The sequence below is a fragment of the Muntiacus reevesi genome, chromosome 10 (genome assembly GCF_963930625.1).
Source record: "Muntiacus reevesi chromosome 10, mMunRee1.1, whole genome shotgun sequence".
Taxonomy (NCBI): Eukaryota; Metazoa; Chordata; class Mammalia; order Artiodactyla; family Cervidae; genus Muntiacus; species Muntiacus reevesi.
Window position 1 is genome coordinate 75,597,249 of NC_089258.1, and position 25,649 is coordinate 75,622,897.

Here is a 25,649-nt window from a genome sequence, read left to right on the forward strand (position 1 = left end):
ATTTTGTTAAAGGACAAAGGTTGGATTTCATGCCTGTATTGTTCTTTTATATAAAACATGTTTCGCTAGACACTCTCTCACCCTCCGGATGATGCTTTAAAAGCAACCTGCTGTACTGTGTACTATGTACATCTCCTGCTCCTGGACCCCTTCCCTTCAAGGTGGTGAGGACCATTACAGCTTAGTCCCTATAGTCTCACAGCTCGTATTGCTGGAGCCCCGGCATTCTTCCCTGGCTTCCTTCTCTCAGGTCTGTCTTTAGCTTATATGTGAAGCATTGCAAAGCAGCTCTAGTGTTTGAGAATGTGTATTTATGTATTTATAAACATGTTATTGTTTCATTGTATTTTGTGTAGCATGTAAGCCTACAGTTATGCCTCATTCATTCTGGCTAAGGATGAGTATGCTTTTTATGAACATAAACAGTAAAATCTAGTATTAATACATAGTAAAGTTATATTTATTCAAAATATAGCTTTCATCTCTTCCTTTCAAATGCCATTCCCTACATTTATCACCCTCATCCTGAATTTATTAAAAAATTTAAAATTATTGCTAGTTAGAACAATAAATTCTGAAGGATATATGCTTTTTAAAAATGGATTGCATGAGTCTTTTTTGACTTTAGTGAAAAATACTTTTTTATTTTATGTATTTCTGATTTCTAATTAATTACTGATTTCTATTTAATGACTTAATTATCTTTATTTGCTTTATTTTAGGTGACTTATATCATTACCATTGATAAAAAACCATATACTCTGCATCTCAGAAAACAGTAAGAAATGATTTTGCCTTAAAGCTTAGAATTTGCTTTAAAAAAAAAGTTTTTGTATGCTATTTAAATTTATATATGTGGCAAAATGTAGGCTGTTTAATTAGTTTTTTAGTTTTGGATTCATTAGTTCCTGAATATTAAGCCTACCAGATCTTTGAATTTTTATTTTCCAGCTTGTTATTTTCAAATAAAGTAAGCATAAATAAGTAAGCATTTAAATCCGTGAACTCAAGAACAGCAAGTTATGTATCAAGTATATCCAATATGCAATCAAATGTGTATATATCATGTGGTTATAGACAGAAAATTAAACTAGTGGCGTATTTGTGTGGAGGTTTTAATTATATATGTATTTGTTTTTAATAACTTTATTTGGTAAATTATGTGTATATACATATAATCATAAAACTCTCAAGTGCATAATTATATAAGTTTAATATAGTATCACAATTTTCAACCATAAATCAGTTTTAAAACATTTCATTCTCCACATGAGACCCGTCATACCATTTCACATTTAATCCCTGTTATCAGCCACTACACTGGAAAACAAGCAATCTACTTTCTGTCTCAATCTGTGTTTTTCAACATTTTGTATACTCAAATAGCATTTTCTGTGCCTACATCTTTGAAAACACTTATTTTTAACAACTGCATTTTGTCTGCCTGCGTTTTTGTGGTTGAGTAAGGCTGGCAGAAAGTGAAGAGGAGCTAAAAAGCCTTTTGAAGAAAGTGAAAGAGGAGATTGAAAAAGTTGGCTTAAAGCTCAACATTCAGAAAACTAAGATCATGGCACCTTGTCCCATCACCTCATGGAAAATAGATGGGGAAACAGTGGAAACAGTGTCAGACTTTATTTTCTTGGGCTCCAAAATCACTGCAGATGGTGATTGCAGCCATGAAATTAAAAGATGCTTACTCCTTGGAAGGAAAGTATGACCAACCTAGATGGCATATTAAAAAGCAGAGACATTACTTTGCCAACAAAGGTCCATCTAGTCAAGGCTATGGTTTTTCCAATAGTCATGTATGGATGTGAGAGTTGGACTGTGAAGAAAGCTGATCGCCGAAGAATTGATGCTTTTGAAGTGTGGTGTTGGAGAAGACTGTTGAGAGTCCCTTGGACTGCAAGGAGATCCAACCAGTCCATCCTAAAGGAGATCAGTCCTGGTGTTCACTGGAAGGACTGATGCTGAAGCTGAAACTCCAGTATTTTGGCCACCCCATGAGAAGAGTTGACTCGTTGGAAAAGACCTTGATGCTGGGAGGGATTGGGGGAAGGAGGAGAAGGGGAGGACAGAGGATGAGATGGCTGGATGGCATCAACGAATCGATGGACATGAGTTTGAGCAAACTCCGGGAGTTGGTGATGGACAGGGAGGCCTGGCGTGCTCTGATTCATGGGGTCACAAAGACACGACTGAGCGACTGAACTGAACTGAACTGAACAGAAGACTGGAGAAAATTTTCCTTACTTTATTCATGACTATTCTCATCTAACTCATGATCATAAACTCATGTTGGTCTTTAGGGTCACTACGATTCCATTAAAAAATATTCTTTGGTAAGAACATCAATTGTCCTCATGTTTCTAAATGCCATTTACTTTTTATTCTTCATTTTTCTTGATCAGTCAGTCAGTGGCATTTTGTATAGCTGAGCAGCGTCTCCTCCTTAAAACAGTTTCTTCATTTGGCTCCCAGGACACAGCAAGTCTCTTGGTTTGTCTCTTATCATTGTACTCAGTCTTTCTCAGATTTTGTTTTGTTTGTTTTCTGATTTTACCTCATCTCTCTCATTTTAGAAATACTTCATGGTGCTATTCTTAAACCCCCCTTTTTTTCCTAGCTATACTCAATCACCTGGTTCTTTCATCTGCTCCTATGGGTGTATTGATTACTCCCAAACTTATATCTCTACTTTATTTCTCTTCAGTGAACGCTACATTCATGCATTTGACTCCTTATTTAATAACCAAGAGTTTGCTGTAATTCTTATATTTAATGTGCCTAAAATATACTTCTGATCATTTTTCAAAATTTGTCTTTTCCTCAGTTATTTTAGTAAGTGTTATGTCTACTCTTTCAGTTTCTCAGAACAAAAATGTTAGAGTCACTCTTGACGTCTTATGTTTTTCTTTTGTTTTTCCCCACATTCAATGAATTACTAAATCCCATGTGATCTGCCTTCAAAATGCATTCAACAGAAATCAAACCAATATTTTAAAGTAATCATCAATCAATTAAAAATAAATAATTATTTTTTAAAAATGCATTCAGCAATTGGACCTCCACCACGGCTATAATCCTAGTTCAAGCTACCATCATGTCTTTAGTGGATAATAGCCTATCATCCAGCTATTGTAGCCTAGCTGATCTCTTTGTTTGTGCTTATCTGTCCTACAAAAGGTTCTCAACACGACATTCAGTCTGATTCTATTAAAATGTTGCTCCCTGCTCCTTTCCTGCTCAGAATCTCCCAGTGGTGGCTTCTTATCTCTGGGACACCACTTCTTACTGTGTCTCTTGTCTTCTCTCCACACTTCACCACAGGCACTTAGCCCTCTAGATGGTCTTTGTAGACACAAAACCTATCTCTGCCTCAGGATATTTGCATTTCCTCTTAGATCTGTGCAGATCCAAGTGGCTTGTTTTTCAGGTCTTCAGTAATCAAATCATTTAGCCTTTCCTTGCCATCTTGTCTACATTTGCAACCAACCTTCAGGCCTTATTTATTATCACCTAACATCCTAGCAGTATGTGTGAGGAAGCACTGTGAGGAAGACTGTGGTTTTGTCTTTTCTATATTGCTGTACCCCAGTGCCTTGAATTGGATCTATCAGATTGTTGGCACTCAGCAAATATTGTTGAATGAAGACATTTGTAGGCACACACACAAATATCTAATATGGAGGATTCAAAGTCTATTCTGGTGTTAAGAAAGCCTAAACTCTCTGAGATGTCAGATCAGTGAATTTACACTGTGATAGCATGCTAAAATTACTCTAATTAAATAATACTTTTATATGAATCCTAAATATTTTACTCTTATTTTTATTACTTTAGCATTTATGTTCATAGTAAATTCATGACTCAACCACTTTTAGTTTTTGTTTCCCTTAGCTCATTTGTATCCCAGAACTTTTTGGTTTATACATATAATGAAACTGGATCCTTGCATTCTGAGTCTTCATATTTTAAGGTAAGACCCAGATGTCTTAGACATTCATTACCACACATTTCTTTATTGAAGTGGGTTTATTGTTATCATTGGGATATGCTTGTTCCATGTTGGTGGTTTCATACAAATATTTTATTCCATATTCCATGTGTGATAAGGATGAAATCCAGATTCAGAGAACACATCTGGGCACCTTGTTGGTATAAAATAAAGAAATGTGTCAAATACTTATTTTCCTTGAAAACCACTTTTAATAAATCTTTATGATACACAAACTTATTACTTTTAACTGTTTTAGTGTTTTGAATATTTACAACTTTTGCCAATACATTTTATGCATAAATTATTTATTGACCTCACTGTACTGTTTTTCAGATGCAGTGTCATTATCAAGGATACATTGCAGATTTCCCAAATTCAGTCGTGACACTCAGCATCTGTTCTGGACTCAGGTAACAGAATCTTGGGGCTTCCCCATGACTCAATGGGTAAAGAATCTGCCTGCAATGCAGGAGACACAGGAGAGGTGGGTTCGATCCCTGGGTCTGGAAGATCCCCTGGAAGAAGGCATGGCAACCCACTCCAGTATTCTTGCCTGAAAAAAATCCCATGGACAGAGGAGTCTGGCAGGCTACAGCCCATCCCTCATGGCTCAAACAGTAAAGAATCTGCCTGCAGTGCAAGAGACCCACGCCCAGTCCCTGGGTTGGGAAGATTCCCTGGAGAAGGGAATGGCAACCCACTCTAGTAGTCTTGCCTGGAGAGTTCCATGGACAAGGAGTCTGGTGAGCTGCAATCCGTGGGGTCACAAAGAGTCGGACATGGCTGAGCAAGGAATGCACAACAGAATCTTTGAGGTTATTTACACATGAAAAGTTAGGATATACTTTAAAACAAAACTTAGTGGCTGCGAAACACAAATCTGGGATATTTAAGGAGAATTCCAATCAGAATGTTTTCTTCATGATGGCCTTACTTTTTAATATTAATAAGTGGGCTTTTGTAGTAACCATTGAAGTGAAATCACTCAAGGGAATCCTAACTGAAGATATGTTCAAGATATTGAAGAGAAAGAGGCATACGCAGTTAAAAAAAAATTCAAACACACTCACCCCACCCCACCCCCAAATTCTTTAGAACATCTCCCTGGATGTTATTATTGTATTTTGTATCAGCTGTCTGGAATAGTTATGGAAAATGACATTAAATGGCTACTTAACTAAGTGCAAGTTGTAAATTCTCAGTGTACGTGTGCTTTGTATCAGATGTAAGATGACTAGCTGAGAAGGTACCCCAGAGGTAAAAGGGCAGGGGTGATGATTTTCATCACTGAAGTGGCAGGTAGAAGGTAGTGAGTTTATCAGATGAAGATCTAGGCCCAGAGCAGAGCAAAGAGGCTCTTCCCACCTTCCTTTTGCTTTTCGTCACCTGATGTCCAGAATTTGACTCAGAAACTTGACATTTTCTGAATGTGGTTTTCCTACATGTCAGCCTTATTAGACCTCCACTCTATGTATCCACTGTCCCTTATTTTAACCTCTGTAAGAACAGGAACTTTTTATTCTTGGAATTCTCAACAAACGCCTTGGTTTCCAGCAAGTCAGTTCAGTTCAGTTGCTCAGTCGTGTCTGACGCTTTGCAACCCCATGGGTGGCCTTAATACACCTTGACTGAATGTGGCTGCTATACAGAAAAAAACAAAATAGTTCTCAGTATATTTGGTTCTTTAATACGTGAGGAAAACTGAGGCAGATGTGGTTACTCAGTTACTAGTGATAGCTGAAAAAAAAGTAGAAAAAGAGAGTGACTTTAAAACATGTTCCTCACTAGGATTGCTCATTTCTTATGGCATTTTGAATTATAAAGCTGATGGAATCGTTTGCCGGATGATGGGATTATTTGCAGGATTTTTATGTTGTTGTTTTCTAAATATTCAGGGGATTCCTTCAGTTTGAAAATATCAGCTATGGCATTGAGCCTTTGGAATCTTCAGCAAGATTTGAGCACATAATTTATCAAGTGAAAAATGACCATCCAGATAAACCAATGTTTGCAGAAAATTACAGTAATATTTGGCAGAAAGATCAGTCCTATACAATCCATTTAAGCTCACAGGTAACTGAGACAATTCTGATGTCATGACTATAAAATTACTTCTGTAGAATTGTGTTAATCAGGAAAAGGAAGTTCTTAACTGCTGAGTAGCAATATAACAATTGGTATCTTTTTTCTACACGGGTAAATAAAACATCCATATTCCATCTAAAATACATGGAAATATGCAACAATGTACTTCAAGCTTATTGTTTTATGTTGTCTTATGTAATATTTCTTGTTTTTCATTTTTATTCAAGCAAAAGTGCTTAGTATTCAATAAAATTAGGAATATAGAAACACTAGTTACCACTGCCCTGGTAAAATTGCTTTTAATATTTTGATATATAGGTTTACATACTACTGGGACATGTCTTTATAAAATACTATATCATTTGTATATTATTAAACTTTTAATTTGTAGGCTGAATATAGAATTCTTAGTTGACAGGTGTTTTTCTTTCATCACTTTGGACATTTAAGCTCACTATCTTTCGGTCTCTGATGAAAAATCAGATGTTAGTCATCTTATTGAGGATTCCTTGTGCACAATGTGTCCCTTCTTTGTTGATTCTTTCAAGAGTCTGTCTTTGCCTCTTGATAGTTTTCTTACGATGTGTCTTTCATTGGATCCCTTTGAGTTTGTCGTACTTGGGGTTCATTAAGCTTCTTGAATGCTTAAGTTAATTTTTTCATGAGATTTAGGAACTTTTTGGCCATTAGTTCTTTGAAGATCCTTTTTGCCCTTTTATCTATCTCCTCCCTATTACCTCCATTATATACATGTTGGTGTGCTTGAAGATGCCCCACAGGAAAAGATCAGGCTCTGTTCATTTTTTTCCATTCTGATTTCTTTCTCTTCCTCAGACTGTATAATCTCAATTGACTTTAAAAAGGTACAAGAAGGGAAATCTTCGTGGTAACAAAATAGTCTTGTATCTTGGTTGGAGTTGTGGTTCTATAAACATACACATGACAAAATGATGTAGAGATATACACAAACCCATTGTACCAGGTGAATACCCTAGTTTTGAAAATGTACTGTAATTTTGTAAGATGTAACCACCGGGGAGAATTACAAGAGATCTGTGACCTATTTTGGCAATATTCTATGATTCAATAGTTATTTTTAAAAACTGAACAAAAAATTTTAAAGAGAATAAAAGTAATCCATTAAAATGAATGGATTTTGAAGTTCAGTTACTGAAGATGACGTGACATTATGATGAATGGTACTGTAAGTTCACTTTAAAACACAGGTATTAAAGATATAGTTTTATTATTTTGAAAATAAGAATATAAATCTGAAAAGTCAGATGGGGAAAAATGCTGTTATTAAAATATGAAATCTGCTATGTAGAAACATACTGAAAATTGGTTATGGTGTGTACATAATTTGCAATTATATTCAACCAGGCTGCAATTCAGAAGCCATGGCTGTCAACAGTGACTTATATTTTTATACAGGCCCAGCAAGAGCAACCAAAACACAAAATATTTTTGAAGTTAATTTTGAACACCAAGAAAAGAAATAAACATCTCAGTATACACACATTTAAGACGCATGCATAGTTTACTTCCCTGTGAAAATATAAACCTAGGCTCTACCCGTTGAATCCAGTTTCTTTGTTTGCTTGTTTATTTATAGTAAGCTATGCTATTTTGCGGGGCTTCCCTGTTGGCTCAGTGGTAAAGAATTCACCTGCCAATGCAGGAGACACGAGTTTGATCCCTGGGTCAGGGAGATCTCCTAGAGAAGGAAAGAGCAACCCACTCCAGTATTCTTGCCTGGAGAATTCAATGGACAGAGAAGACTGGTGGGCTGTAGTCCACGGAGTCACAGAGTCAGACAATGACTAAGAAACAGCGACAACAAAAAGCTGTTTTATGACAGATGCCATCTTTGTTCCCTCCTTACATTTAGATTTAGTTACCAGAGCACTTGGGTCAAGGATGAAATTGTAGGTCCTTTAAAATATCCATGTGTGAAATGGTATTTCAGCATGTTAGATATACAGCTCTTGTAAAAACTGCCACTGGAGTGCTAAATGATGATGTAATAAACTGATGATTTATAGCTAACGACACAATCAAGGATTATTACGTTGTATCAAATGGGACACAGAGCCTATGGTCTGGAGCTATGGAGTTATTCACTTTCTCTTATTCAGTAGTAATAGTGAATACCTAGACTTCTTCCGTACTCTAGCAGGATCACTGGGATTCCTTTAAACTTGGAATTTGTTTTCAAGTTAATTTTCCGATTTGCAATTAATTTTTATAGTTAAGACCTCATGAGGATTATATATAAGACTTTTGTCTCCTTTACATGTTGCTGTCTGTGTTTAACAAATTCAAAGCATATCAACGTTTGCTAAATTCTCTTTTCAGGAGAAAACTTTTTCAGAACTATTGCCCCAATATCTAGAAATGCACATTATAGTGGAAAAAGATTTGGTAAGTCAAACTTCCCCCTCCTTCCCTTGCTCTCTCTGTTCTTTCCCATTTTTTTTCCCCTTCTTAAAGCTTAATATTTTATTGCTGTCACTTAGAGAACATCAGCCAAAATGTTTAATCATTTCTGAGTATTAAATTTATGAAATCAATTTATGGAAATTTTTTATATTGTTCACTCTCTTATAGGTTTCAAAATTAATATTTCTAATGATCATGGAAAGGTAGCCACACTTTTTTTGCTAAATGTTTATAGAAAAATTAAAACATAGAACTGCCAATTTGGAGCAATTTATCTTTCAGAGTCCACACATTTTTTTATTTTATTTTTAATTAATTCATTTTTTATTGAAGTATAATTGATTTACAATGTTGTGCCAATATCCACTGTACAGCAAAGTGAATCAGTTATATACATATAAACATTCCTTTTTAGTATTCTTTTCCATTATGGTTTATCATAGGACATTAAATACAGTTCCCTATGTTATAAAGTGGGACCTTGTGGTTTATCTCCCTTCTCACTTTAAACATTATGAAAAACTTCCTTTAAGACATAATGTAATTTTCTGATTATTTCCAAGTAAAAAGACTTAATTTTAGGTGTGCCTTGGATGTGGTTAGGAGGCTTCCCCCATGGCTCAGTGGTAAAGAATCCGCCTGCAATGCAGGAGACGTGAATTGGATCCCTGAGTCAGGAAGATCCCCTGGAGAAGGAAATGGCAGCCCACTCCAGTAATCTTGGCTGGAAAATCCCATGGACAGAGGAGCCTGGAGGACTACAGACCATAGGGACACAGAAGAGTCAGACAGGACTGAGTGACTAAACAACAAACAACAAGAAATGGATATAATTGGGATCCCAAACTAGCCTAGGATGCACAATACTATCTACCTACCCTCTCATCTGCAGATCAGGCCAGGATCTCGGCCCACACTTCTTAACTGCCTTGCCCGCTCCTTAACCTGCTGTACCCTCTCCGGCCACAGCGTTTCCTTTGAACTGTGATAGACATTTGCCAGCTGACCAACTGACTTAGTATTTTTTCCAATTTTTTGAGGAATAATTGATAAATATGATTGCATATGGCTAAATTGTACAATGTGAAGATTTGATGACCAGGTACATTGCAGATTGTTTACCAAGATAATTAACACATTCACTGCCTCACGGCATTAACACTTTGTTCTGTGTGTGTGTGTGTGTGTGTGTGTGTGTGTGTGTGGTTAGAACACTTAAGAGAACTCATTAACTGTCAAGTGTACAACCCCATATCATTAACTGTAGTCACTGTGCTGCACATTAGATGCTCAGAACCTATAACTGAAAAGTTTGTACCCTTTGGCCTACATTTCTCCATTACTTCCTCTGGCAACCCAGATTCTATTCTTTGTTTCTATGAAATTCGCCTTTTTTTTTTTTTTAGATTCTACATGTTAGTGATACCGTGCCACAACAGTTTCTGTCTTTCTTGGGTTGGCTTATTTCACTTAGCACGATGCCCCCCAGATTTATCATGTTGTTGCAAACGAGAGAATTTCCTCCTTTTTGTGACTGAATACTAAGCCATTGTACATGCACTATACTAAGTCGCTTTAGTTGTGTTCGACTCTGCAACCTTATGGATTGTAGCCCACCAGGCTCCTCTGTCCATAGGCTACTCCAGGCAAGAACACTGGAGTGGATTACCAGGCCTTCCTCCCATTGTACATATATACCACTTTTTTCTCTTCTTTCATCTGTTGATGGACACTTAAAGTTGTTTTCATATCTAGGCTATGGTGAATAATGTTTCAAACATGGGCATACAGGTATTTCTATGAGATGCTGATTTCACTTTCTTAGGCTCTCTACTAAGAAGTGGGATTGTCATTCATGTGGTAGTTCCTTTTTTAACTTTTTAAGGAACTGTTATATTGTTTTCCATAATGGTGCACCAATTTACAATCCCAGTGTACAAGGGTTTTCTTTTCTCAACATGCTCACCAGCATTTGTCAGTTCAAATCATCTCTCAGTCGTGTCCGACTCTTTGTGACCCCATGGACTGCAGCGCGCCAGGCTTACCTATCCATCACCAACTCCCAGAGCTTGCTCAAACTCATGTCCATTGAGTTGGTGATGCCATCCAACCATCTCATCCTCTGTCATCCCCTATCTCCTCCTGCCTTCAATCTTTCCCAGCATCAGGGTCTTTTCCAATAAGTCAGTTCATCACATCAGGTAGCAAAAATGCTGGTGCTTCAGCTTCAGTATCAATCCTTTCAATGCATATTCAGGACTGATTTCCTTTAGGATTGACTGGTTGGATCGCCTTGCAGTTCAAGGGACTCTCAAGAGTCTTCTCTAATACCACAGTTCAAAAACATCAATTCTTCAGTGTTTAGCATTCTTTGTAGTCCAACTCTTACATCCATATATGACTACTGGAAAAACCATAACTTTGACTAGATGGACTTTTGTTGGCAAAGTAATGTCAGCTTTTTAATATGCAAACTAGGTTTGTCATAGCTTTTCTTCCAAGGAGCAAGCGTCTTTTAATTTCAGGGCTGCAGTCACCATCTGCAATGATTTTGGAAAGAAAATAAAGTCTGTCACTGTTTCAATTGTTTCCCCGTCTATTTGCCATGAAGTGATTGGACTGGGTGTCGTGATTTTAGTTTTTTGAATGTTGAGTTTTATGCTAACTTTCTCACTCTCCTCTTTCACTTTCATCAAGAGGCTATTTAGTTCCTCTTCGCTTTCTGCCATAAGGGTGGTGTCATCTGCATATCTGAGTTTATTGGTATTTCTCCCGGAAATCTTGATTCCAGCTTGTGCTTCATCCAGCCCAGCATTTCGCATGATGTACACTGCATTTAAGTTAAATAAGCAGGGTGACAGTATACAGCCTTGACATACTCCTTTCCCGATTTGGAAACAGTCCATTGTTCCATGTCTGTTTCTAATTGTTGCTTCTTGAACGGCAGACAGATTTCTAGGCATATGTAAGCTCTTGTTTTTTTCTTTTGTTTTGTTCTATTTTTTGATGATGGCCATCTCACTGGTGTGAGGTGAAATCTTACTGTGGATTTTGTTTTCATTTCCCTGATGGTTAGTAATGTTGAATACCTTTTATGTACCTGTTGGTCACTTGCATGTCTTTTTTGGGAAAATATCCATTTGGTAAACATAGTGTCTTTTGAATATCTAGATAAGAGTGAAAATGTTATTTCATTGGGTTAGTGTAAATTACTTTTAGAGGATATTGATAATTTTCAAAAGTGACTGTAGCAGTTTGATCTTCCATCTTCTCACAAGTGATTAGTATTGATAGTCTTTTTCAACTTTAAATGGAGTATAATCTATGAAAATATTGAATCACCATGGTGTACACCTGAAGCTGATATAATATTGTGAATTGACTATAGTTTTTAAAAATATATTCATCAGTTTCAAAGAAAAAATGTTTTCTTTCTTTTCACCTTTACCCTATTTCATTTTGTTCTTTATCAAACCTTTTTGAATCATTCATGCCACATAATTTTCACTTTACATCATTAAGATTTCTGTCTTCCTAAATAATTATTTGAGCACGTTGATTATTTTAAATATTTATTTACTCTTCTTTAATTCCTAAGCATGCAATGGAAAATATTGTGACTGATTTCTTCTGTTTTAGAAAATATCTACTTCAAGAAATCCCTTTATAATACAGACAGATCTGTGAAGTTATTTTAGTACCTCTCAATGATTTCAATTGTTTTTGCTGGACAGTGTCTTTTTTTTCCCATTTATTTTTATAAGTTGGAGGCTAATTACTTTACAATATTGTACTGGTTTTTGCCATACATTGACATGAATCAGCCATGGATTTACATGTATTCCCCATCCCGATCCCCCCATCCACCTCCCTCCCCACCCCATCCCTCTGGGTCTTCCCAGTGCACCAGCTCCGAGCACTTGTCTCGTTCATCCAACCAGGGCTGGTGATCTGTTTCACCCTTGATAATATACATATTTTGATGCTATTCTCTCAAAACTTCCCATCCTCACCTTCTCCCACAGAGTCCAAAAGTCTGTTCTATACATCTGTGTCTCTTTTGCTGTCTTACATATAGGGTTATCGTTACCATCTTTCTAAATTCCATATATATATGTTAGTATACTGTATTGGTCTTTATCTTTCTGGCTTACTTCACTCTGTATAATGGGCTCCAGTTTCATCCATCTCATTAGAACTGATTCAAATGAGTTCTTTTTAATGTCTGAGTAATATTCCATGGTGTACATGTACCACAGCTTTCTTATACATTCGTCTGCTGATGGGCATCTCGGTCGCTTCCATGTCCTGGCTAATATAAACAGTGCTGTGATGAATATTGGGGTACACATGTCTCTTTCAGATCTGGTTTCCTCGGTGTGTGTGCCCAGGAGTGGGATTGCTGGGTCATATGGCAGTTCTATTTCCAGTTTTTTAAGGAATCTCCACACTGTTCTCCATAGTGGCTGTACTAGTTTTCATTCCCACCAACAGTGTAAGAGGGTTCCCTTTTCTCCACACCCTCTCCAGCATTTATTGCTTGTAGACTTTTGGATAGCAGCCATTCTGACTAGCGTGTAATGGTACCTCATTGTGGTTTTGATTTGCATTTCTCTGATAATGAGTGATGTTGAGCATCTTTTCATGTATTGGTTAGCCATCCGTATGTCTTCTTTGGAGAAATATCTGTTTAGATCTTTGGCCCATTTTTTGATTGGGTCATTTATTTTTCTGGAATTGGGCTACAGGAATTGCTTGTGTATCTTTGAGATTAATCCTTTGTCTGTTTCTTCATTTGCTATTATTTTCTCCTATTCTGAAGTCTGTCTTTTCACCTTGCTTATAGTTTCCTTTGCTGTGCAAAAGGTTTTAAGTTTCATTAGGTCCCATTTGTTTATTTTTGCTTTTATTTCCAATATTCTGGGAGGTGGGTCACAGAGGATCTTGCTGTGATTTATGTCAGAGAGTGTTTTGCCTATGTTCTCCTCTAGGAGTTTTATAGTTTCTGATCTTACATTTAGATCTTTAATTCATTTTCAGTTTATTTTTGTGTATGGTGTTAGAAAGTGTTCTAGTTTCATTCTTTTACAAGTGGTTGACCAGTTTTCCCAACACCACTTGTTAAAGAGGTTGTCTTTTTTCTATTGTATCTTCTTGCCTTCTTTGTTGAAGATAAGGTGTCCATAGGTACGTGGATCAGCATCGAAACATGTGTATTATCAAGTGTGAAACAGATCGCCAGTCCAGGTTGGATGCATGAGATAAGTGCTCGGGGCTGGTGCACTGGAATGGCCCAGAAGGATGGGGTGGGGAGGGAGGTGGGAGGAGGGTTCAGGATGGGGAACACATGTAAATCCATGGCTGATTCATGTTAATGTATGGCAAAACCCACTACAATATTATAAAGTAATTAGCCTCCAACTAATCAAAATAAATGGAAAAAAATTAAAAAATAAAAATAAAAAGAATAAAATATATAACAAGTGAGAGTCTATTTTGAATGCCTAAGTATGATTTTTTTATTATTGTTTTCATTATGGTAAATATTATTATCTTTATGTTAGTATACTTTAATTTGTCTCACAAATCCTATGGTTTTCCTGCTTGCTATCATCAAGAGATATTCATCATACAAGAAATTGCTGTCACTTACATTTTTAAGAGAGTCATAAAAAATTTCTTTTTCAGTATGATTATATGGGATCAGAAGTGATGGCTGTAACACAGAAAATTATCCAGATTATTGGCCTTGTCAATGCAGTAAGTTTTAACATTTTTGCCTGTATAAATTTATGAAAAGTCATAAAAAACCTTTTCATTATATCATGGCAAGTTAATGACTTCAAGTCCTTTATTTGGGTTAATATCCAAAGTAATCAAGTAAACCTTATTTTTTATGTACTGTTTTGATGTAATGATTTATTTTATTTGAATATATACACTATAAATCTTATTTTTAGATGTTTAGTCAGTTCAAATTGACTGTGATATTGTCCTCCTTGGAATTGTGGTCAGATAAAAACCAAATTTCCACCATTGGAGATGCTGATGACTTATTACAAAGATTTTTGGCATGGAAACAGGACTATCTTATCCTTCGGCCCCACGATGTAACATTCTTACTTATGTAAGCACAATATTCTACATTAACAAAGAGATATACATAAAAAATTTCATTAATTTTATAATATAATACATTTACAGTGTTGTTCAGTTTTCTGTAGGCCCCTTTGAAAATGTTAAGTAAAATATAGCTGTTGCCATCAAGATGATAGTGTAGTAGGAAATATGATAAAAATAAAAACAATCTGAATCACTTGCATGACAAAATATTTTGGAATATAATTTATATGAAAAAAATCTGTCTTTGATGAGCTTTTATAATATCAGCTATCTGACAGAATACATACAAACCCCAACTTATTAATAAAGTAAAACTGATACTATTCAGTTAATAAATACTGCCTACCATTTGTGAATGCATTTCATGTCTACGGTTCGATAAAGAAACATTTAGGTTTTTGGCAATATGGTGGCTCAGATGGTAAGAGTCTGCCTGCATGTGGGAGGCTCAGGTTTGATCCCTGAGTTGGGAAGATCTTTGGAGAGGGGAATGGCTCCCCACTCCAGTATTCTTGTGGAGAATTCCTAGACAGAGGAGCCTGGCGGGCTAGAGCCTATGGGGTTGCAAAGAGTAGGACATGACTGAAGAAATGCCTGTCTATAATATTAAGAACTGCTTATATTTAGATGGCAAAAATTACTTTCCATAAATTAAAAATTCCTCTTAATTTTTAGTGACCAAAACAATGAATTGCTGAATAAGAGAAACTGAGGAGAATTTGAGATAAGAAAATGATATCAAGTCAGGGAGTTAGGTTAAGAAAAAAAAAATTGGTGTTAAGGTGAATTATAGTTTTCAAAAATTTGAGCATTTTGTATAATATGCTAGGTATTATTCAGATTAAAAATAGTATGTTTGAAAACTTATTTTAAATTTTATGGGAGATTTAACTTAATAAATAAGCTTGTGAATCGTTCTGAATGACCATGCTAATAAAAAGCCAACATTATAATGATGTAGTTACAGGGAACAGCCTAAATATGTGGGAGCAACATTTCCTGGCACAGTATGCAATAGAAGCTATGATTCAGATGTTGCTGTGGTATGTAATTTGTGTCCTCTCCGTGACTATTTTTTTCTAAACTTTATATTGCATTTTATAAATATCATTTTACATAGTGAAGTAAACGTGATTTTTTCTCTATATCTGTATTTATTATTATTTTGTTGGGGCAACATGATTTTAATCTCAGACAGTTTATTTAATTATAAATTTCAAACATAGGGAAATTATACAAAGAGATACTATACAAATGATACTATAACTCTTCACCAGCCTGGCATAAAAGATAATAGCATTGTATCAGATTTCCTAAGGACATAAAACCTTAGGGAAAAGTTAAAGCCTTCTGTATGTCTCCTTCAAATTCAGGAAATAACAGAAGGCATGACTTCATATTTACTAGTGAAAGGTTGTTGCTGAATCACGCAAAGACGCTGGGGTTCTTGGCCTCTGGAAGAGAAGAATTCAATCCGGGGCCAGAGACAAGGCTGGATCGCTCAGAGCTTTTGTGTAATAAAGTTTTATTAAAGTATAAAGGAGATAGAGAAAGCTTCTGACATAGACATCAGAGGGGGGTAGAAAGAGTACCCCCTTGCTAGTGTTAGCAATGGAGTTATATACTCTCCAATGAATCCAAAGAAAGTCTGGAGGTTGTAAAGACCTCACCAGACCTACTCCCATAATTTACAGTTTAAAATAATGGAATTAGCCAGAAGGTTTAATCCAGAGACTGTCCTCAGGCAGGATATGTCCTTATAAAGACCAGACTTACTCCCATAATTTATGTTTTAAGAAAACAGATTGCTGGGGAAAGTATCAATAACAGATATGCAGGCGACACCACCCTTATGGCAGAAAGTGAAGAAGAACTAAAAAGCCTCTTGATGAAAGTGAAAGAGAAGAGTGAAAAAGTTGGCTTAAAGCTCAACATTCAGAAGACAAAGATCATGGCATCCGGTCCCATCACTTCATGGGAAGTAGATGGGGAAACAGTGGAAACAATGAGATACTTTATTTTGGGGGGCTCCAAAATCACTGCAGATGGTGACTACAGCCTTGCAATTAAAAGACACTTACTCCTTGGAAGGAAAGTTATGACCAAACTAGACAGCATATTCAAAAGCAGACACATTACTTTGCCAACAAAGGGCCACCTAGTCAAGGCTATGGTTTTTCCAGTAGTCATATATGGATGTGAGAGTTGGACTATAAAGAAAGCTGAGCACTGAAGATTTGATGCTTTTTTACTGTGGTGTTGGAGAAGACTCTTAAGAGTCCCTTGGACTGCAAGGAGATCCAATCAGTACATCCTAAAGGAAATCAGTCCTGAATATGCTTTGGAAGGACTGATTCTGAAGCTGAAACTCCAATACTTTGGCCACCTCCTGCGAAGAGTTGACTCATTTGAAAAGACCCTGATGCTGGGAAAGATTGAGGGCAGGAGGAAAGGGGGATGACAGAGGATGAGATGGCTGGATGGCATCACTGACTCGATGGGCATGAGTTTGAGTAAACTCCGGGAGTTGGTGATGGACAAGGAGGCCTGGCGTGCTGCCGTCCATGGGGTCGCAAAGAGTCGGACACGACTGAGCAACTGAACTGAACTGAACAGTGTGATAATTTGATACTAGTTATGGAATGATTCCAAAAATTAATCAATATATCCATCAATCCACTTTATTTATGAAAATGCTTAAGACCCACTTTCTTGACAGATTTCAAGTATATAATGCAGTCTCATCAACTGTAGTCACCATGCCTTATACCATGCACATACACAAACACAATATCTTTATTTAGTGTATGAATTAAATTTTATTCATGATAATTTGTTTTGATATAGAAAAACTGGGAAGTTCTAAACACTTTTTTGTAATTTTTAAGTTCTAAAAATTTTGTAATTATTAAATAAAGTTAATAAATGCATTTATTTACATAAATAAACTATATTTATTTATGAAATGAATACAACTTACATTCCATTCATATGAAATGCTACTCTTCACTACTGTCAGTCTTTTTGGGCTGACATCTCACTCCAGATTTCTTTACCATGGCCTTGACTGTGTCTTGAACTTTCATCCTGTCATTTCTTTACTTCACTCATTATACTACAGCCTTTGAACAGCTTCCCAAACAAGTTTGCTACCACTCTTCATAATGGTGGGTCATTTCCCAAACTTTGTATCTCATCCTAAGCATCAATGCCACAAATAGACTTTTCTAACTATCTGAACTATACAGTTATACCCCTCCTCAGAATTCTCTGTTTAAGGGCTCCATTTCTTTAGAGCACTTTTCATGCTTTCTTTATATCTGGTAGGTTTGTTGTTACTTTCCAACTAATTTTCTTTCCCCTCTTCTGAAAAATATGCTCCAAGTGTGGACAAAGTCCTTTCTTTTCATACATGCCACTATATTCTCATCTTTTATCATAGTGCCTGGCCCATCTGTATATTGAACTATATTTGTTAATTGAATGAATTGATTTAATAGAAAAGTTAAATGTGTTTGATTGCACTACCTTATCTCGTCATTTTTAATAAATTAATTAATATGGATATTCAGATTGATGATTTATCAAAATAAGTATAAATATGGTCAACATGGAAAAGTATTAAAATATAAAATTTTATAGGAACAAAGCTATTTTGATGTATTACTTGCTTTCATTTTCTTCTTACATATTGGTTTTCTCTTCAACTTTCTTTATTTCAGTATCCAGGCGCAATAACACTGGAGGGATTTTCAGTTATTATAGCTCAAGTACTTGGCCTTAAAATAGGGTTAGCATATGATGACATCCAGGAGTGTTCCTGTCCAACAGCTAAGTGCATAATGAACCATGAAGCAATGTAAGCCTTGTTTTTCCTCTCAAATTAATGTCACACATATATTTGTGCAGTTGGTTACAAGATGTAATGAATTTATTTTTCATACTCAATCCCACATCAAAAAATTGGGAGGGAATGTTGTGCATGAGAAAAAGAATCACACCAGTGAATTTGTCCATGTGATACAAGACTCCAGAACGTGATGGATCCCATAATAATGAAATATTCACTAAAGGAAATTCAAGGAAAAATATAAAGATTTATGAGGGCTATGAAATATTATATTCACACAGATACTTTTGCTGTTTATATTGTTGTTGTATCTGTTGTTCAAAGCAAAATCACCCTTGGCAATGTAACATTGAACTGGTCGCTTGGGCAATTATTTTGAGGTAAAAAGAAAAAAAAAAGAAAAGTTTTGAAGAAGAAAGTAGATGTCCTTATTTGCAGATATTATGATTGACTACCTATGCAAAGACAGCAGAATCAGTCAGTGTACCATCAGAACAACAATATCAGAAAATTCATCAGGGTGATCAATCTTGAAAACTAGTCTGTGTACCAGCACTAAGGAAATAGATGACATACTATAAAATGTCTAATTCTTCAGAAGAAGTTTATAAGTTCAGTACAATTCCAGTCAATATTTGAGGTTATTTTTAAGGAACTTGATAAACTCTGTGGGAGGCAGTAAAATGGAGATAATAGACATAGATGACCTTTTCGTGATTATGGGGTGGAATTTATAATCAAAGGAGAGATTTTATTGATGGGAGATATGACATAACTATAGACCGATCAAAATAAAGAGAAGAGGAGGAAAAGATGATGTTGGATATAAGGAATACATGAGCAAAATCATGGAGTAATGTAGGAGAGAATGTAGGATCTAGTGCTTAAGTAGAGGGGCTAACTTTTATTAAGCTGGATAAATTCAGTTATTGTGATAGAATGTTAGGAGAGAGTAGATTGAAACATATACATTACCATCTGTAAAATAGATAGCCAGTGGGAATTTGCTGTATTAATGCAGGGAATCCAAAGCTGGTGCTCTGTGACAACCTAGAGCGGTGGGTTGGGGAGGGAATTGGGAGGGAGGTTTAAGAGGAGGGGACATGTGTGTGCTTGTGGCTCATTTGTGTTGATGTATGGCAGAAATTATCACCATGTTGTAAAGTAATTATCCTCCAATTAAAAACAAAATTTTAAAAAGATAGCCATGATTGACATTGTCTCCACCAAAAAGCATTAGTTTTTTGTTTGGAGCATCTTACAATTCATATCATTATATATGGTGCGTTGTTTAGATGTGGTTTTATTAGCTAGGTTTATTTAACCTGAGGACTATTTCATTTTAGAGTTTCCAGTGGTGTAAAGACTTTTAGCAACTGTAGCATGCATGAATATAGATATTTTGTTTCAACGTTTGAAGCTCAGTGTCTTCAGAAGTTTTCAATATTGAAACCATTCTATCAAAATCAATCAGTGTGTGGTAATGGGATTTTGGAAATGCATGAAGAATGTGACTGTGGCAGTGAACAGGTGAGTGATTAAGACTGAAATCTGAGCACAATTTTGTATGTTTCTAATAAGCAGCCATGGTATATGTGGAATAATATATGCAACTAAGTCTTCAGTAGAATTAAGTTATAAAAATGAGGATAAATTAAGATGTATGAATTGCTTCCACATACCTCTTCAGCTGAGAAATGAGCAGTCATGAAATCTGGGTTTGCACACACCATTCCCAATTATGCCAGCAGAGAATTTTTGAGTATGTATACTAAATGAAACCTTTTTTAGCCTAAATCTTATGACGTCAGTCTCTGTTTTCTTTATAAACTTCTGAATTTGGCCCAGAATTTTTCTGTCATTTGTCATTGCGAGAATGTCTAAACATTATAATGGGTTTTTTCTTAATTATTCTCAAATATTCCTGTATTTCCAGGTTTCAGGATGATCAAAATTTGTTCTTTATAATCCTTATAAAGATAAATATGGAATCTATTATACTATATCTCCATCAACCAAATGTGCAATTAACACTATTCTCAACTCATAGGACCAGATATTTAATTTGTTACAGTATCATTATTTTCTAATATTTAACAATCTCCCCATTTAAATAAAATAAAGTTTCTTCATGATTACTCCCCCAGCAGCTATATGACTTTCTTATCCAGCAAGAAAAATAGCTAATCACTACTCATTTATGTAACTTAAATCCTTACAAATTCTCTTAAACATCTACCATTTCCTTATATGTATGTATGTGTGTGTGTGTGTGTATGTGTATATGTTTTCTGACTATCTCAGATTTTCCAGTGTCATCTTAGTTTTTTGACAAATAGCTCTATTCACATCTTGCATTGACCTACCCGTGAATATGTGCCAGTTACTTGAAAAATCTGACTATTTTTAATGAAAGATAAGATGAAGCAGCATAATCTCGGGCTAAATCTACACAATGTGAGTTTCCACAGCTGCAGGCTACAGATAGACTGATAACTACAGCATATGCTGAGAGTGCTCTACCATATTTCCTTTGCACTGGTTATTCCTGCAGCATGTTTTTGCTTCACGTACCTGATACTTTGTGTTGTAGTGTTCTGCCCTCAATAGAGTGGAATACTTGGGCAGTTATCGAGGAGAATTTAATGCACTCAGGACTAGCAATCAGTCCTCAGATATTTAGGATTGTGGATAATGTCCCCAATTGTTTGCTCTGCATGAGGAAATTCTCTAAAGCATGCTCTGCATCAGAGTTCTACAAACTATAGCCAATGGACCAAATTCAGCTGCCATTCCCTTTTGTAAATGGTACTTTATTGGAATGCAGCCATGCTTATATATTGGCATGTTGTCTATGGCTGTTTTTGTGCTATAACAGTGGAGTTGGATAGTTACAACAGAAACTGTATGGCATAGCATTTCTACAAAACTGAAACTATTTGCTGTTTCATCCTTTACAAAAAATGTTTTCTGTCCCCAACTCTGTATCATTTCCCAGAGTTACTTGTGGGATATTTTTTATTTTAACTTTTTATTTTGTATTGGATGATAGCCAATTATCAATGTTGTGATGGTTTCAGGTGAACAGTGAAGGGATTCAGCTACACACACACACACACACATATATCCATTCTCCCCAAACTCCCCTCCTATCCAAGCTGCCACATAACATTGAGCATAGTTCCATGGGCTATACAGTAGGTCCTTGTTGGTCATTCATTTTAAATAGAGTGGTGTGCACTGACAACCATAAGTTGGTTCTCTAAGTCTGTGAGTCTCTTTCTCTTTTGTACGTAAGTTCATTTGTATCATTTCTTTTTAGGTTCTACATATCAGGAATGTCATATGATATTTCATCTTCTATGTCTGACTTACTTCACGCAGCATTGCAGTCTCTAGGTCCATCCATGTTGCTGCAAATGGCATTATTTCATTCTTTTTAATGGCTGAGTAATATCCCATGGTATTACAATCCCACTGCTGGGCAAATATCCAGGGAAAACCATAATTTAAAAAGATACATGCACTCCAATGTTTATTGCAGCCCTGTTTACAATAGCCAAGGCATGGAAGCAGGTCCATCGACAGAGAAATGGATAAAGAAGATGTGGTATATATATATGCAATGAAATCATACTTGTGAGATTTAGCTTTATCTTACAGAAGCCATAACCAGCTCACAAATTTACATGTGTTGGCTTGCTTCCCTTCCCTAGTATCCCATGCCAGTGCTTTGGTGTAGGCAGAATGGACCTTCAAATACATCTGTTCTCAAATCCCTGGAATTTGTGGGTATGCAAATTACATGGCAGAAGGTAATTTGCAGAAGTAATTAAGCTTATGGACCTTAAAGAAGGGGCATTATTCTGGATTATCTGAGTGGATCCAGTCTAAGGATATGAGCCCTCAAAAACAGAACGTTCTCCAGGTGAAATCAGAGAGCTGTTACAGAAAGGGAATCAAAAAGCTTTGGAAAGTGAGAGGGACTCAAACTGCTACTTCTGGAGGAAGACACATGGAAGAATAAGATGAAATTTTGGTATTTTCTTGGAGAAAAGACTAGCCCTTGGCTGATGGCGACCAAAGCAACAGGATGCTTATTCTCCAAATTGTGGTTTTACACTTATGAGACTGTAAGCAAATAACCTGACCTAGTTTACCTATCTGAAATTATGACCTATAGAAAACATGAGAAAATTAGCTTGTGTAATTTTAAGTTTGACCACTAGGTTTGTGGTCATTTGTAACAGCATGAGTAGGGAAATAATACACCTTCCAAATAAATTACTAGTATGCATACTCATTGCAGGCTTTACAGGTGGCTCAGTGGTAAAGAATCCGTCTGCCAATACAGTAGATGTGGGTTTGATCGCTGGATTGGGAAGATCCCCTGGAGAAGGAAGTGGCAACTCACTCCGGTATTCTTGCCTGGGAAATCCCATGGACGGAGGAGCCTGGTGGGCTACAGTTGCAAAAGAGTTGGGCACAATTTAGCCCAACAAACAATTTTGTTGTTTGTGCTCAACAAAAGAGTTGAGCACAATTAAACCACCACAGTGACAATCCTTGTTTCAGAGTCTCTTTCTGGGGAAACTCAAAGCACATTAGCTGAATCAGAAATTGCCCTAGGAAGCAGATACTCAGGATTCTGGAGCTTCCCTGGTGGCTCAGTGGTGAAGAATCCACTTGCCAATGCAAAAGACAGTTTCCATCACTGATTCAGGAAGAATCCACATGCCACAGAGCAACTAAGCCTGTGCACCACAACTACTGAGTCTATTCTCTAGGGCCCGGTAGCTGCAACCACCAAAACCTGAAGGCTCTAGAGCCTGAGCTCCACAAAAAGAGATGCTGCTGCAACGAGAAGCTTGTGCATCGCAACTAGAGAAAGCCTGCGTGCAGCAATGAAGACCCAGCAAAGCAAAAAATAATAAATAGACAAAATTTTATATATATGTATATATATATAGGATTCTGAAAGTGTATTTCATGCTTGCCACATAGTAATAGGTACTCATGTACTCATGTCTGGACTTGGCACATTTGAATAGATGCACTTGAGAAACTGAAACCTCCAGATTCCTCAGAAGCCCCTGGGCTGTGAAGTTACTGCCCCCCTCCTGGTGGAGCAGAGCATCACGTTGTGTGTGGACCATAGAGACTTACATGAGATGGATGTCTCACAAGAGGAGGCCTATTCTTCTCAAGATCTGTCTCTGCTTTCCCTTGTTGGAACCAGACCACCAGTTAGTGTCAAGTCTAAACACAGCCCAAGTGAAGACATACTCTCTGCTATGGAATAGAGAGGTTATTTCTTTGAACTGTAGAATTTGCTAACACGTGTGGGCAAAAACATGGAGAACATGCCAGGGAGGGATATCAAGGATGTTGGCCCCAAGATATTGAAATATAAGCCTAGATAAGGTAGAGTTTATTGATAGGGGGATGCTGTCTAGTGAATTAGGATTTAATGTCTTGGCAGGGGACTTCCCTTGTTGCTCAGCTGGTAAAGAATCTGCCTGCAATGAAGGAGACCTGGGTTAGACCCCTGAGTTGGGAAGATCCCCTGGAGAAGGGAAAGACTACCCACTCCAGTATTCTGGCCTGGAGAATTCCATGGACTAAACAGTCCATGGGGTCACAAAGAGTCGGAATGACTGAGCAGCTTTCACGCTAGGGGACTTCCCAGGTGGCTCATTGGTCAAAAATCTGCCTGCAATGCAGGAGGTGCAAGAGAAGCAAGTTCGATCCCTTGGTTGGGAGTATCCTCTGGAGAAGGGGGTAGTAACCCACTCCAGTATTCTTGCCTGGAAAATGCCATGGACAGAGGAGCCTGGTGGGCTACAGTCCATGAGACTGCAAAGGGTTGGACACAACTGAGTGAACACAAGCATCCTTTCATCCAAGATAACCTAGGGCCAGCCTTGATTTGCTGCTGGGTGGAGCTTTGAAGATGGGAAACAATCTGGGCTATAATAAATGAGGTTGTTATGCCAGGACTATCTTAATGGAGTAATACAGGAAGAATCAAAAGTTGAGTAATGGCCATATTTTAATTAAAAAAAACTAGCACCTAATTATTTGAGTGGCCCAGAGTGCACCCCTTTCAATAAAGCAATGAATAAGTGCATTTCCAAAGAGATTCCAACATTGCTGAAAATCTCAGTGGTAGCTTTCTTCTATAAACTAGAGTTGGTGACTGGAAGTACCATTATGGAGTTGGGCATTCAATGCCACTAGGGATTGCTGAATTCCAAAATAGCCAAGGCCAAGCAGCTGTGGTTAAGAGAGATCTGGGTGGTCAATGAGGAGAGTCCTTAATGTATGTAGCTGAAAGCTAACAAGAGGTGAACAAAAGGCTGTTGCCAAATATGGAAATTCACAATTCCTGGCTAGATTTATGCAACAAAGCCAGTTTCAGAGCCAGAGCTAAAGTTCAAGTTGAGGTTGAGATCCTACAGTGGCCCCAGTAAGGATATAAAGCAGCAATTTCCTCAGTGGTTCCCCTCCATAGTGACCTCCAGCTGCTTGCTGTAACTGTTCACTGGGGAGACCCAGATCATTATAGAGTGATGAATAGAGGGTCTTTACTCAAGAGGCTTACAAAGAGGACCCAAAACACCATCATGGGTAGCATAGGCATGTAGAGAATCCAGGTGGTACCTGGTATCTTTGGGAAAATCCATCTTAGAGCAGATCCAGTAGATTCCTTATCCTAACCTGTGGTCATGTTGCTAGTTCTTCTGTGACATATTGAGGAGGCAATGAGAAGGTGACAGATCCTCACCTGGGTTCCCCTATACGTGGAGTAAGAGCTACAAGAATAGAGAAAGATAAATGTAAACACCTGGAATTACCAGGATAGAAATTAGCAAGGAGAATGTGTTTTGGATGAAGAAATCAATAGGCAAAGCAGAAAGTAATTTGAATTACATTAAAATGAAATATAATGAAAACCAAGACCATTGCAGAATAATTAGTTAGCAGATCTAACAGGGCTGACGTCAGAAGACCCAAAACATCTTCATGGTCTACATAGCTTCTGCATCCTAGCATCCTACACCCTAGTGCAAGTTCTTGTTATAAATAAATAAAATGGATAAGACTCTACTAACATTAGTAAAGAATAAATCAGGGATAACAGTACTT

At 36.9% G+C, this 25,649-nt stretch overlaps 1 protein-coding gene across 1 annotated transcript in view; it reads left to right on the top strand.

The window, feature by feature from the left end:
• LOC136176389 (disintegrin and metalloproteinase domain-containing protein 18-like) overlaps window positions 1-25,649 on the top strand; it is a 101,483-nt gene that overhangs the window by 6,607 nt on the left and 69,227 nt on the right. The window contains exons 5-14 of the mRNA XM_065946539.1: window positions 723-778; window positions 3,901-3,979; window positions 4,334-4,410; window positions 5,896-6,073; window positions 8,444-8,509; window positions 14,216-14,287; window positions 14,488-14,654; window positions 15,612-15,693; window positions 18,373-18,509; window positions 19,847-20,030. Of these exons, the coding sequence (XP_065802611.1) occupies window positions 723-778; window positions 3,901-3,979; window positions 4,334-4,410; window positions 5,896-6,073; window positions 8,444-8,509; window positions 14,216-14,287; window positions 14,488-14,654; window positions 15,612-15,693; window positions 18,373-18,509; window positions 19,847-20,030 (1,098 nt within the window). The remainder of the gene's footprint in view (window positions 1-722; window positions 779-3,900; window positions 3,980-4,333; window positions 4,411-5,895; window positions 6,074-8,443; window positions 8,510-14,215; window positions 14,288-14,487; window positions 14,655-15,611; window positions 15,694-18,372; window positions 18,510-19,846; window positions 20,031-25,649) is intronic.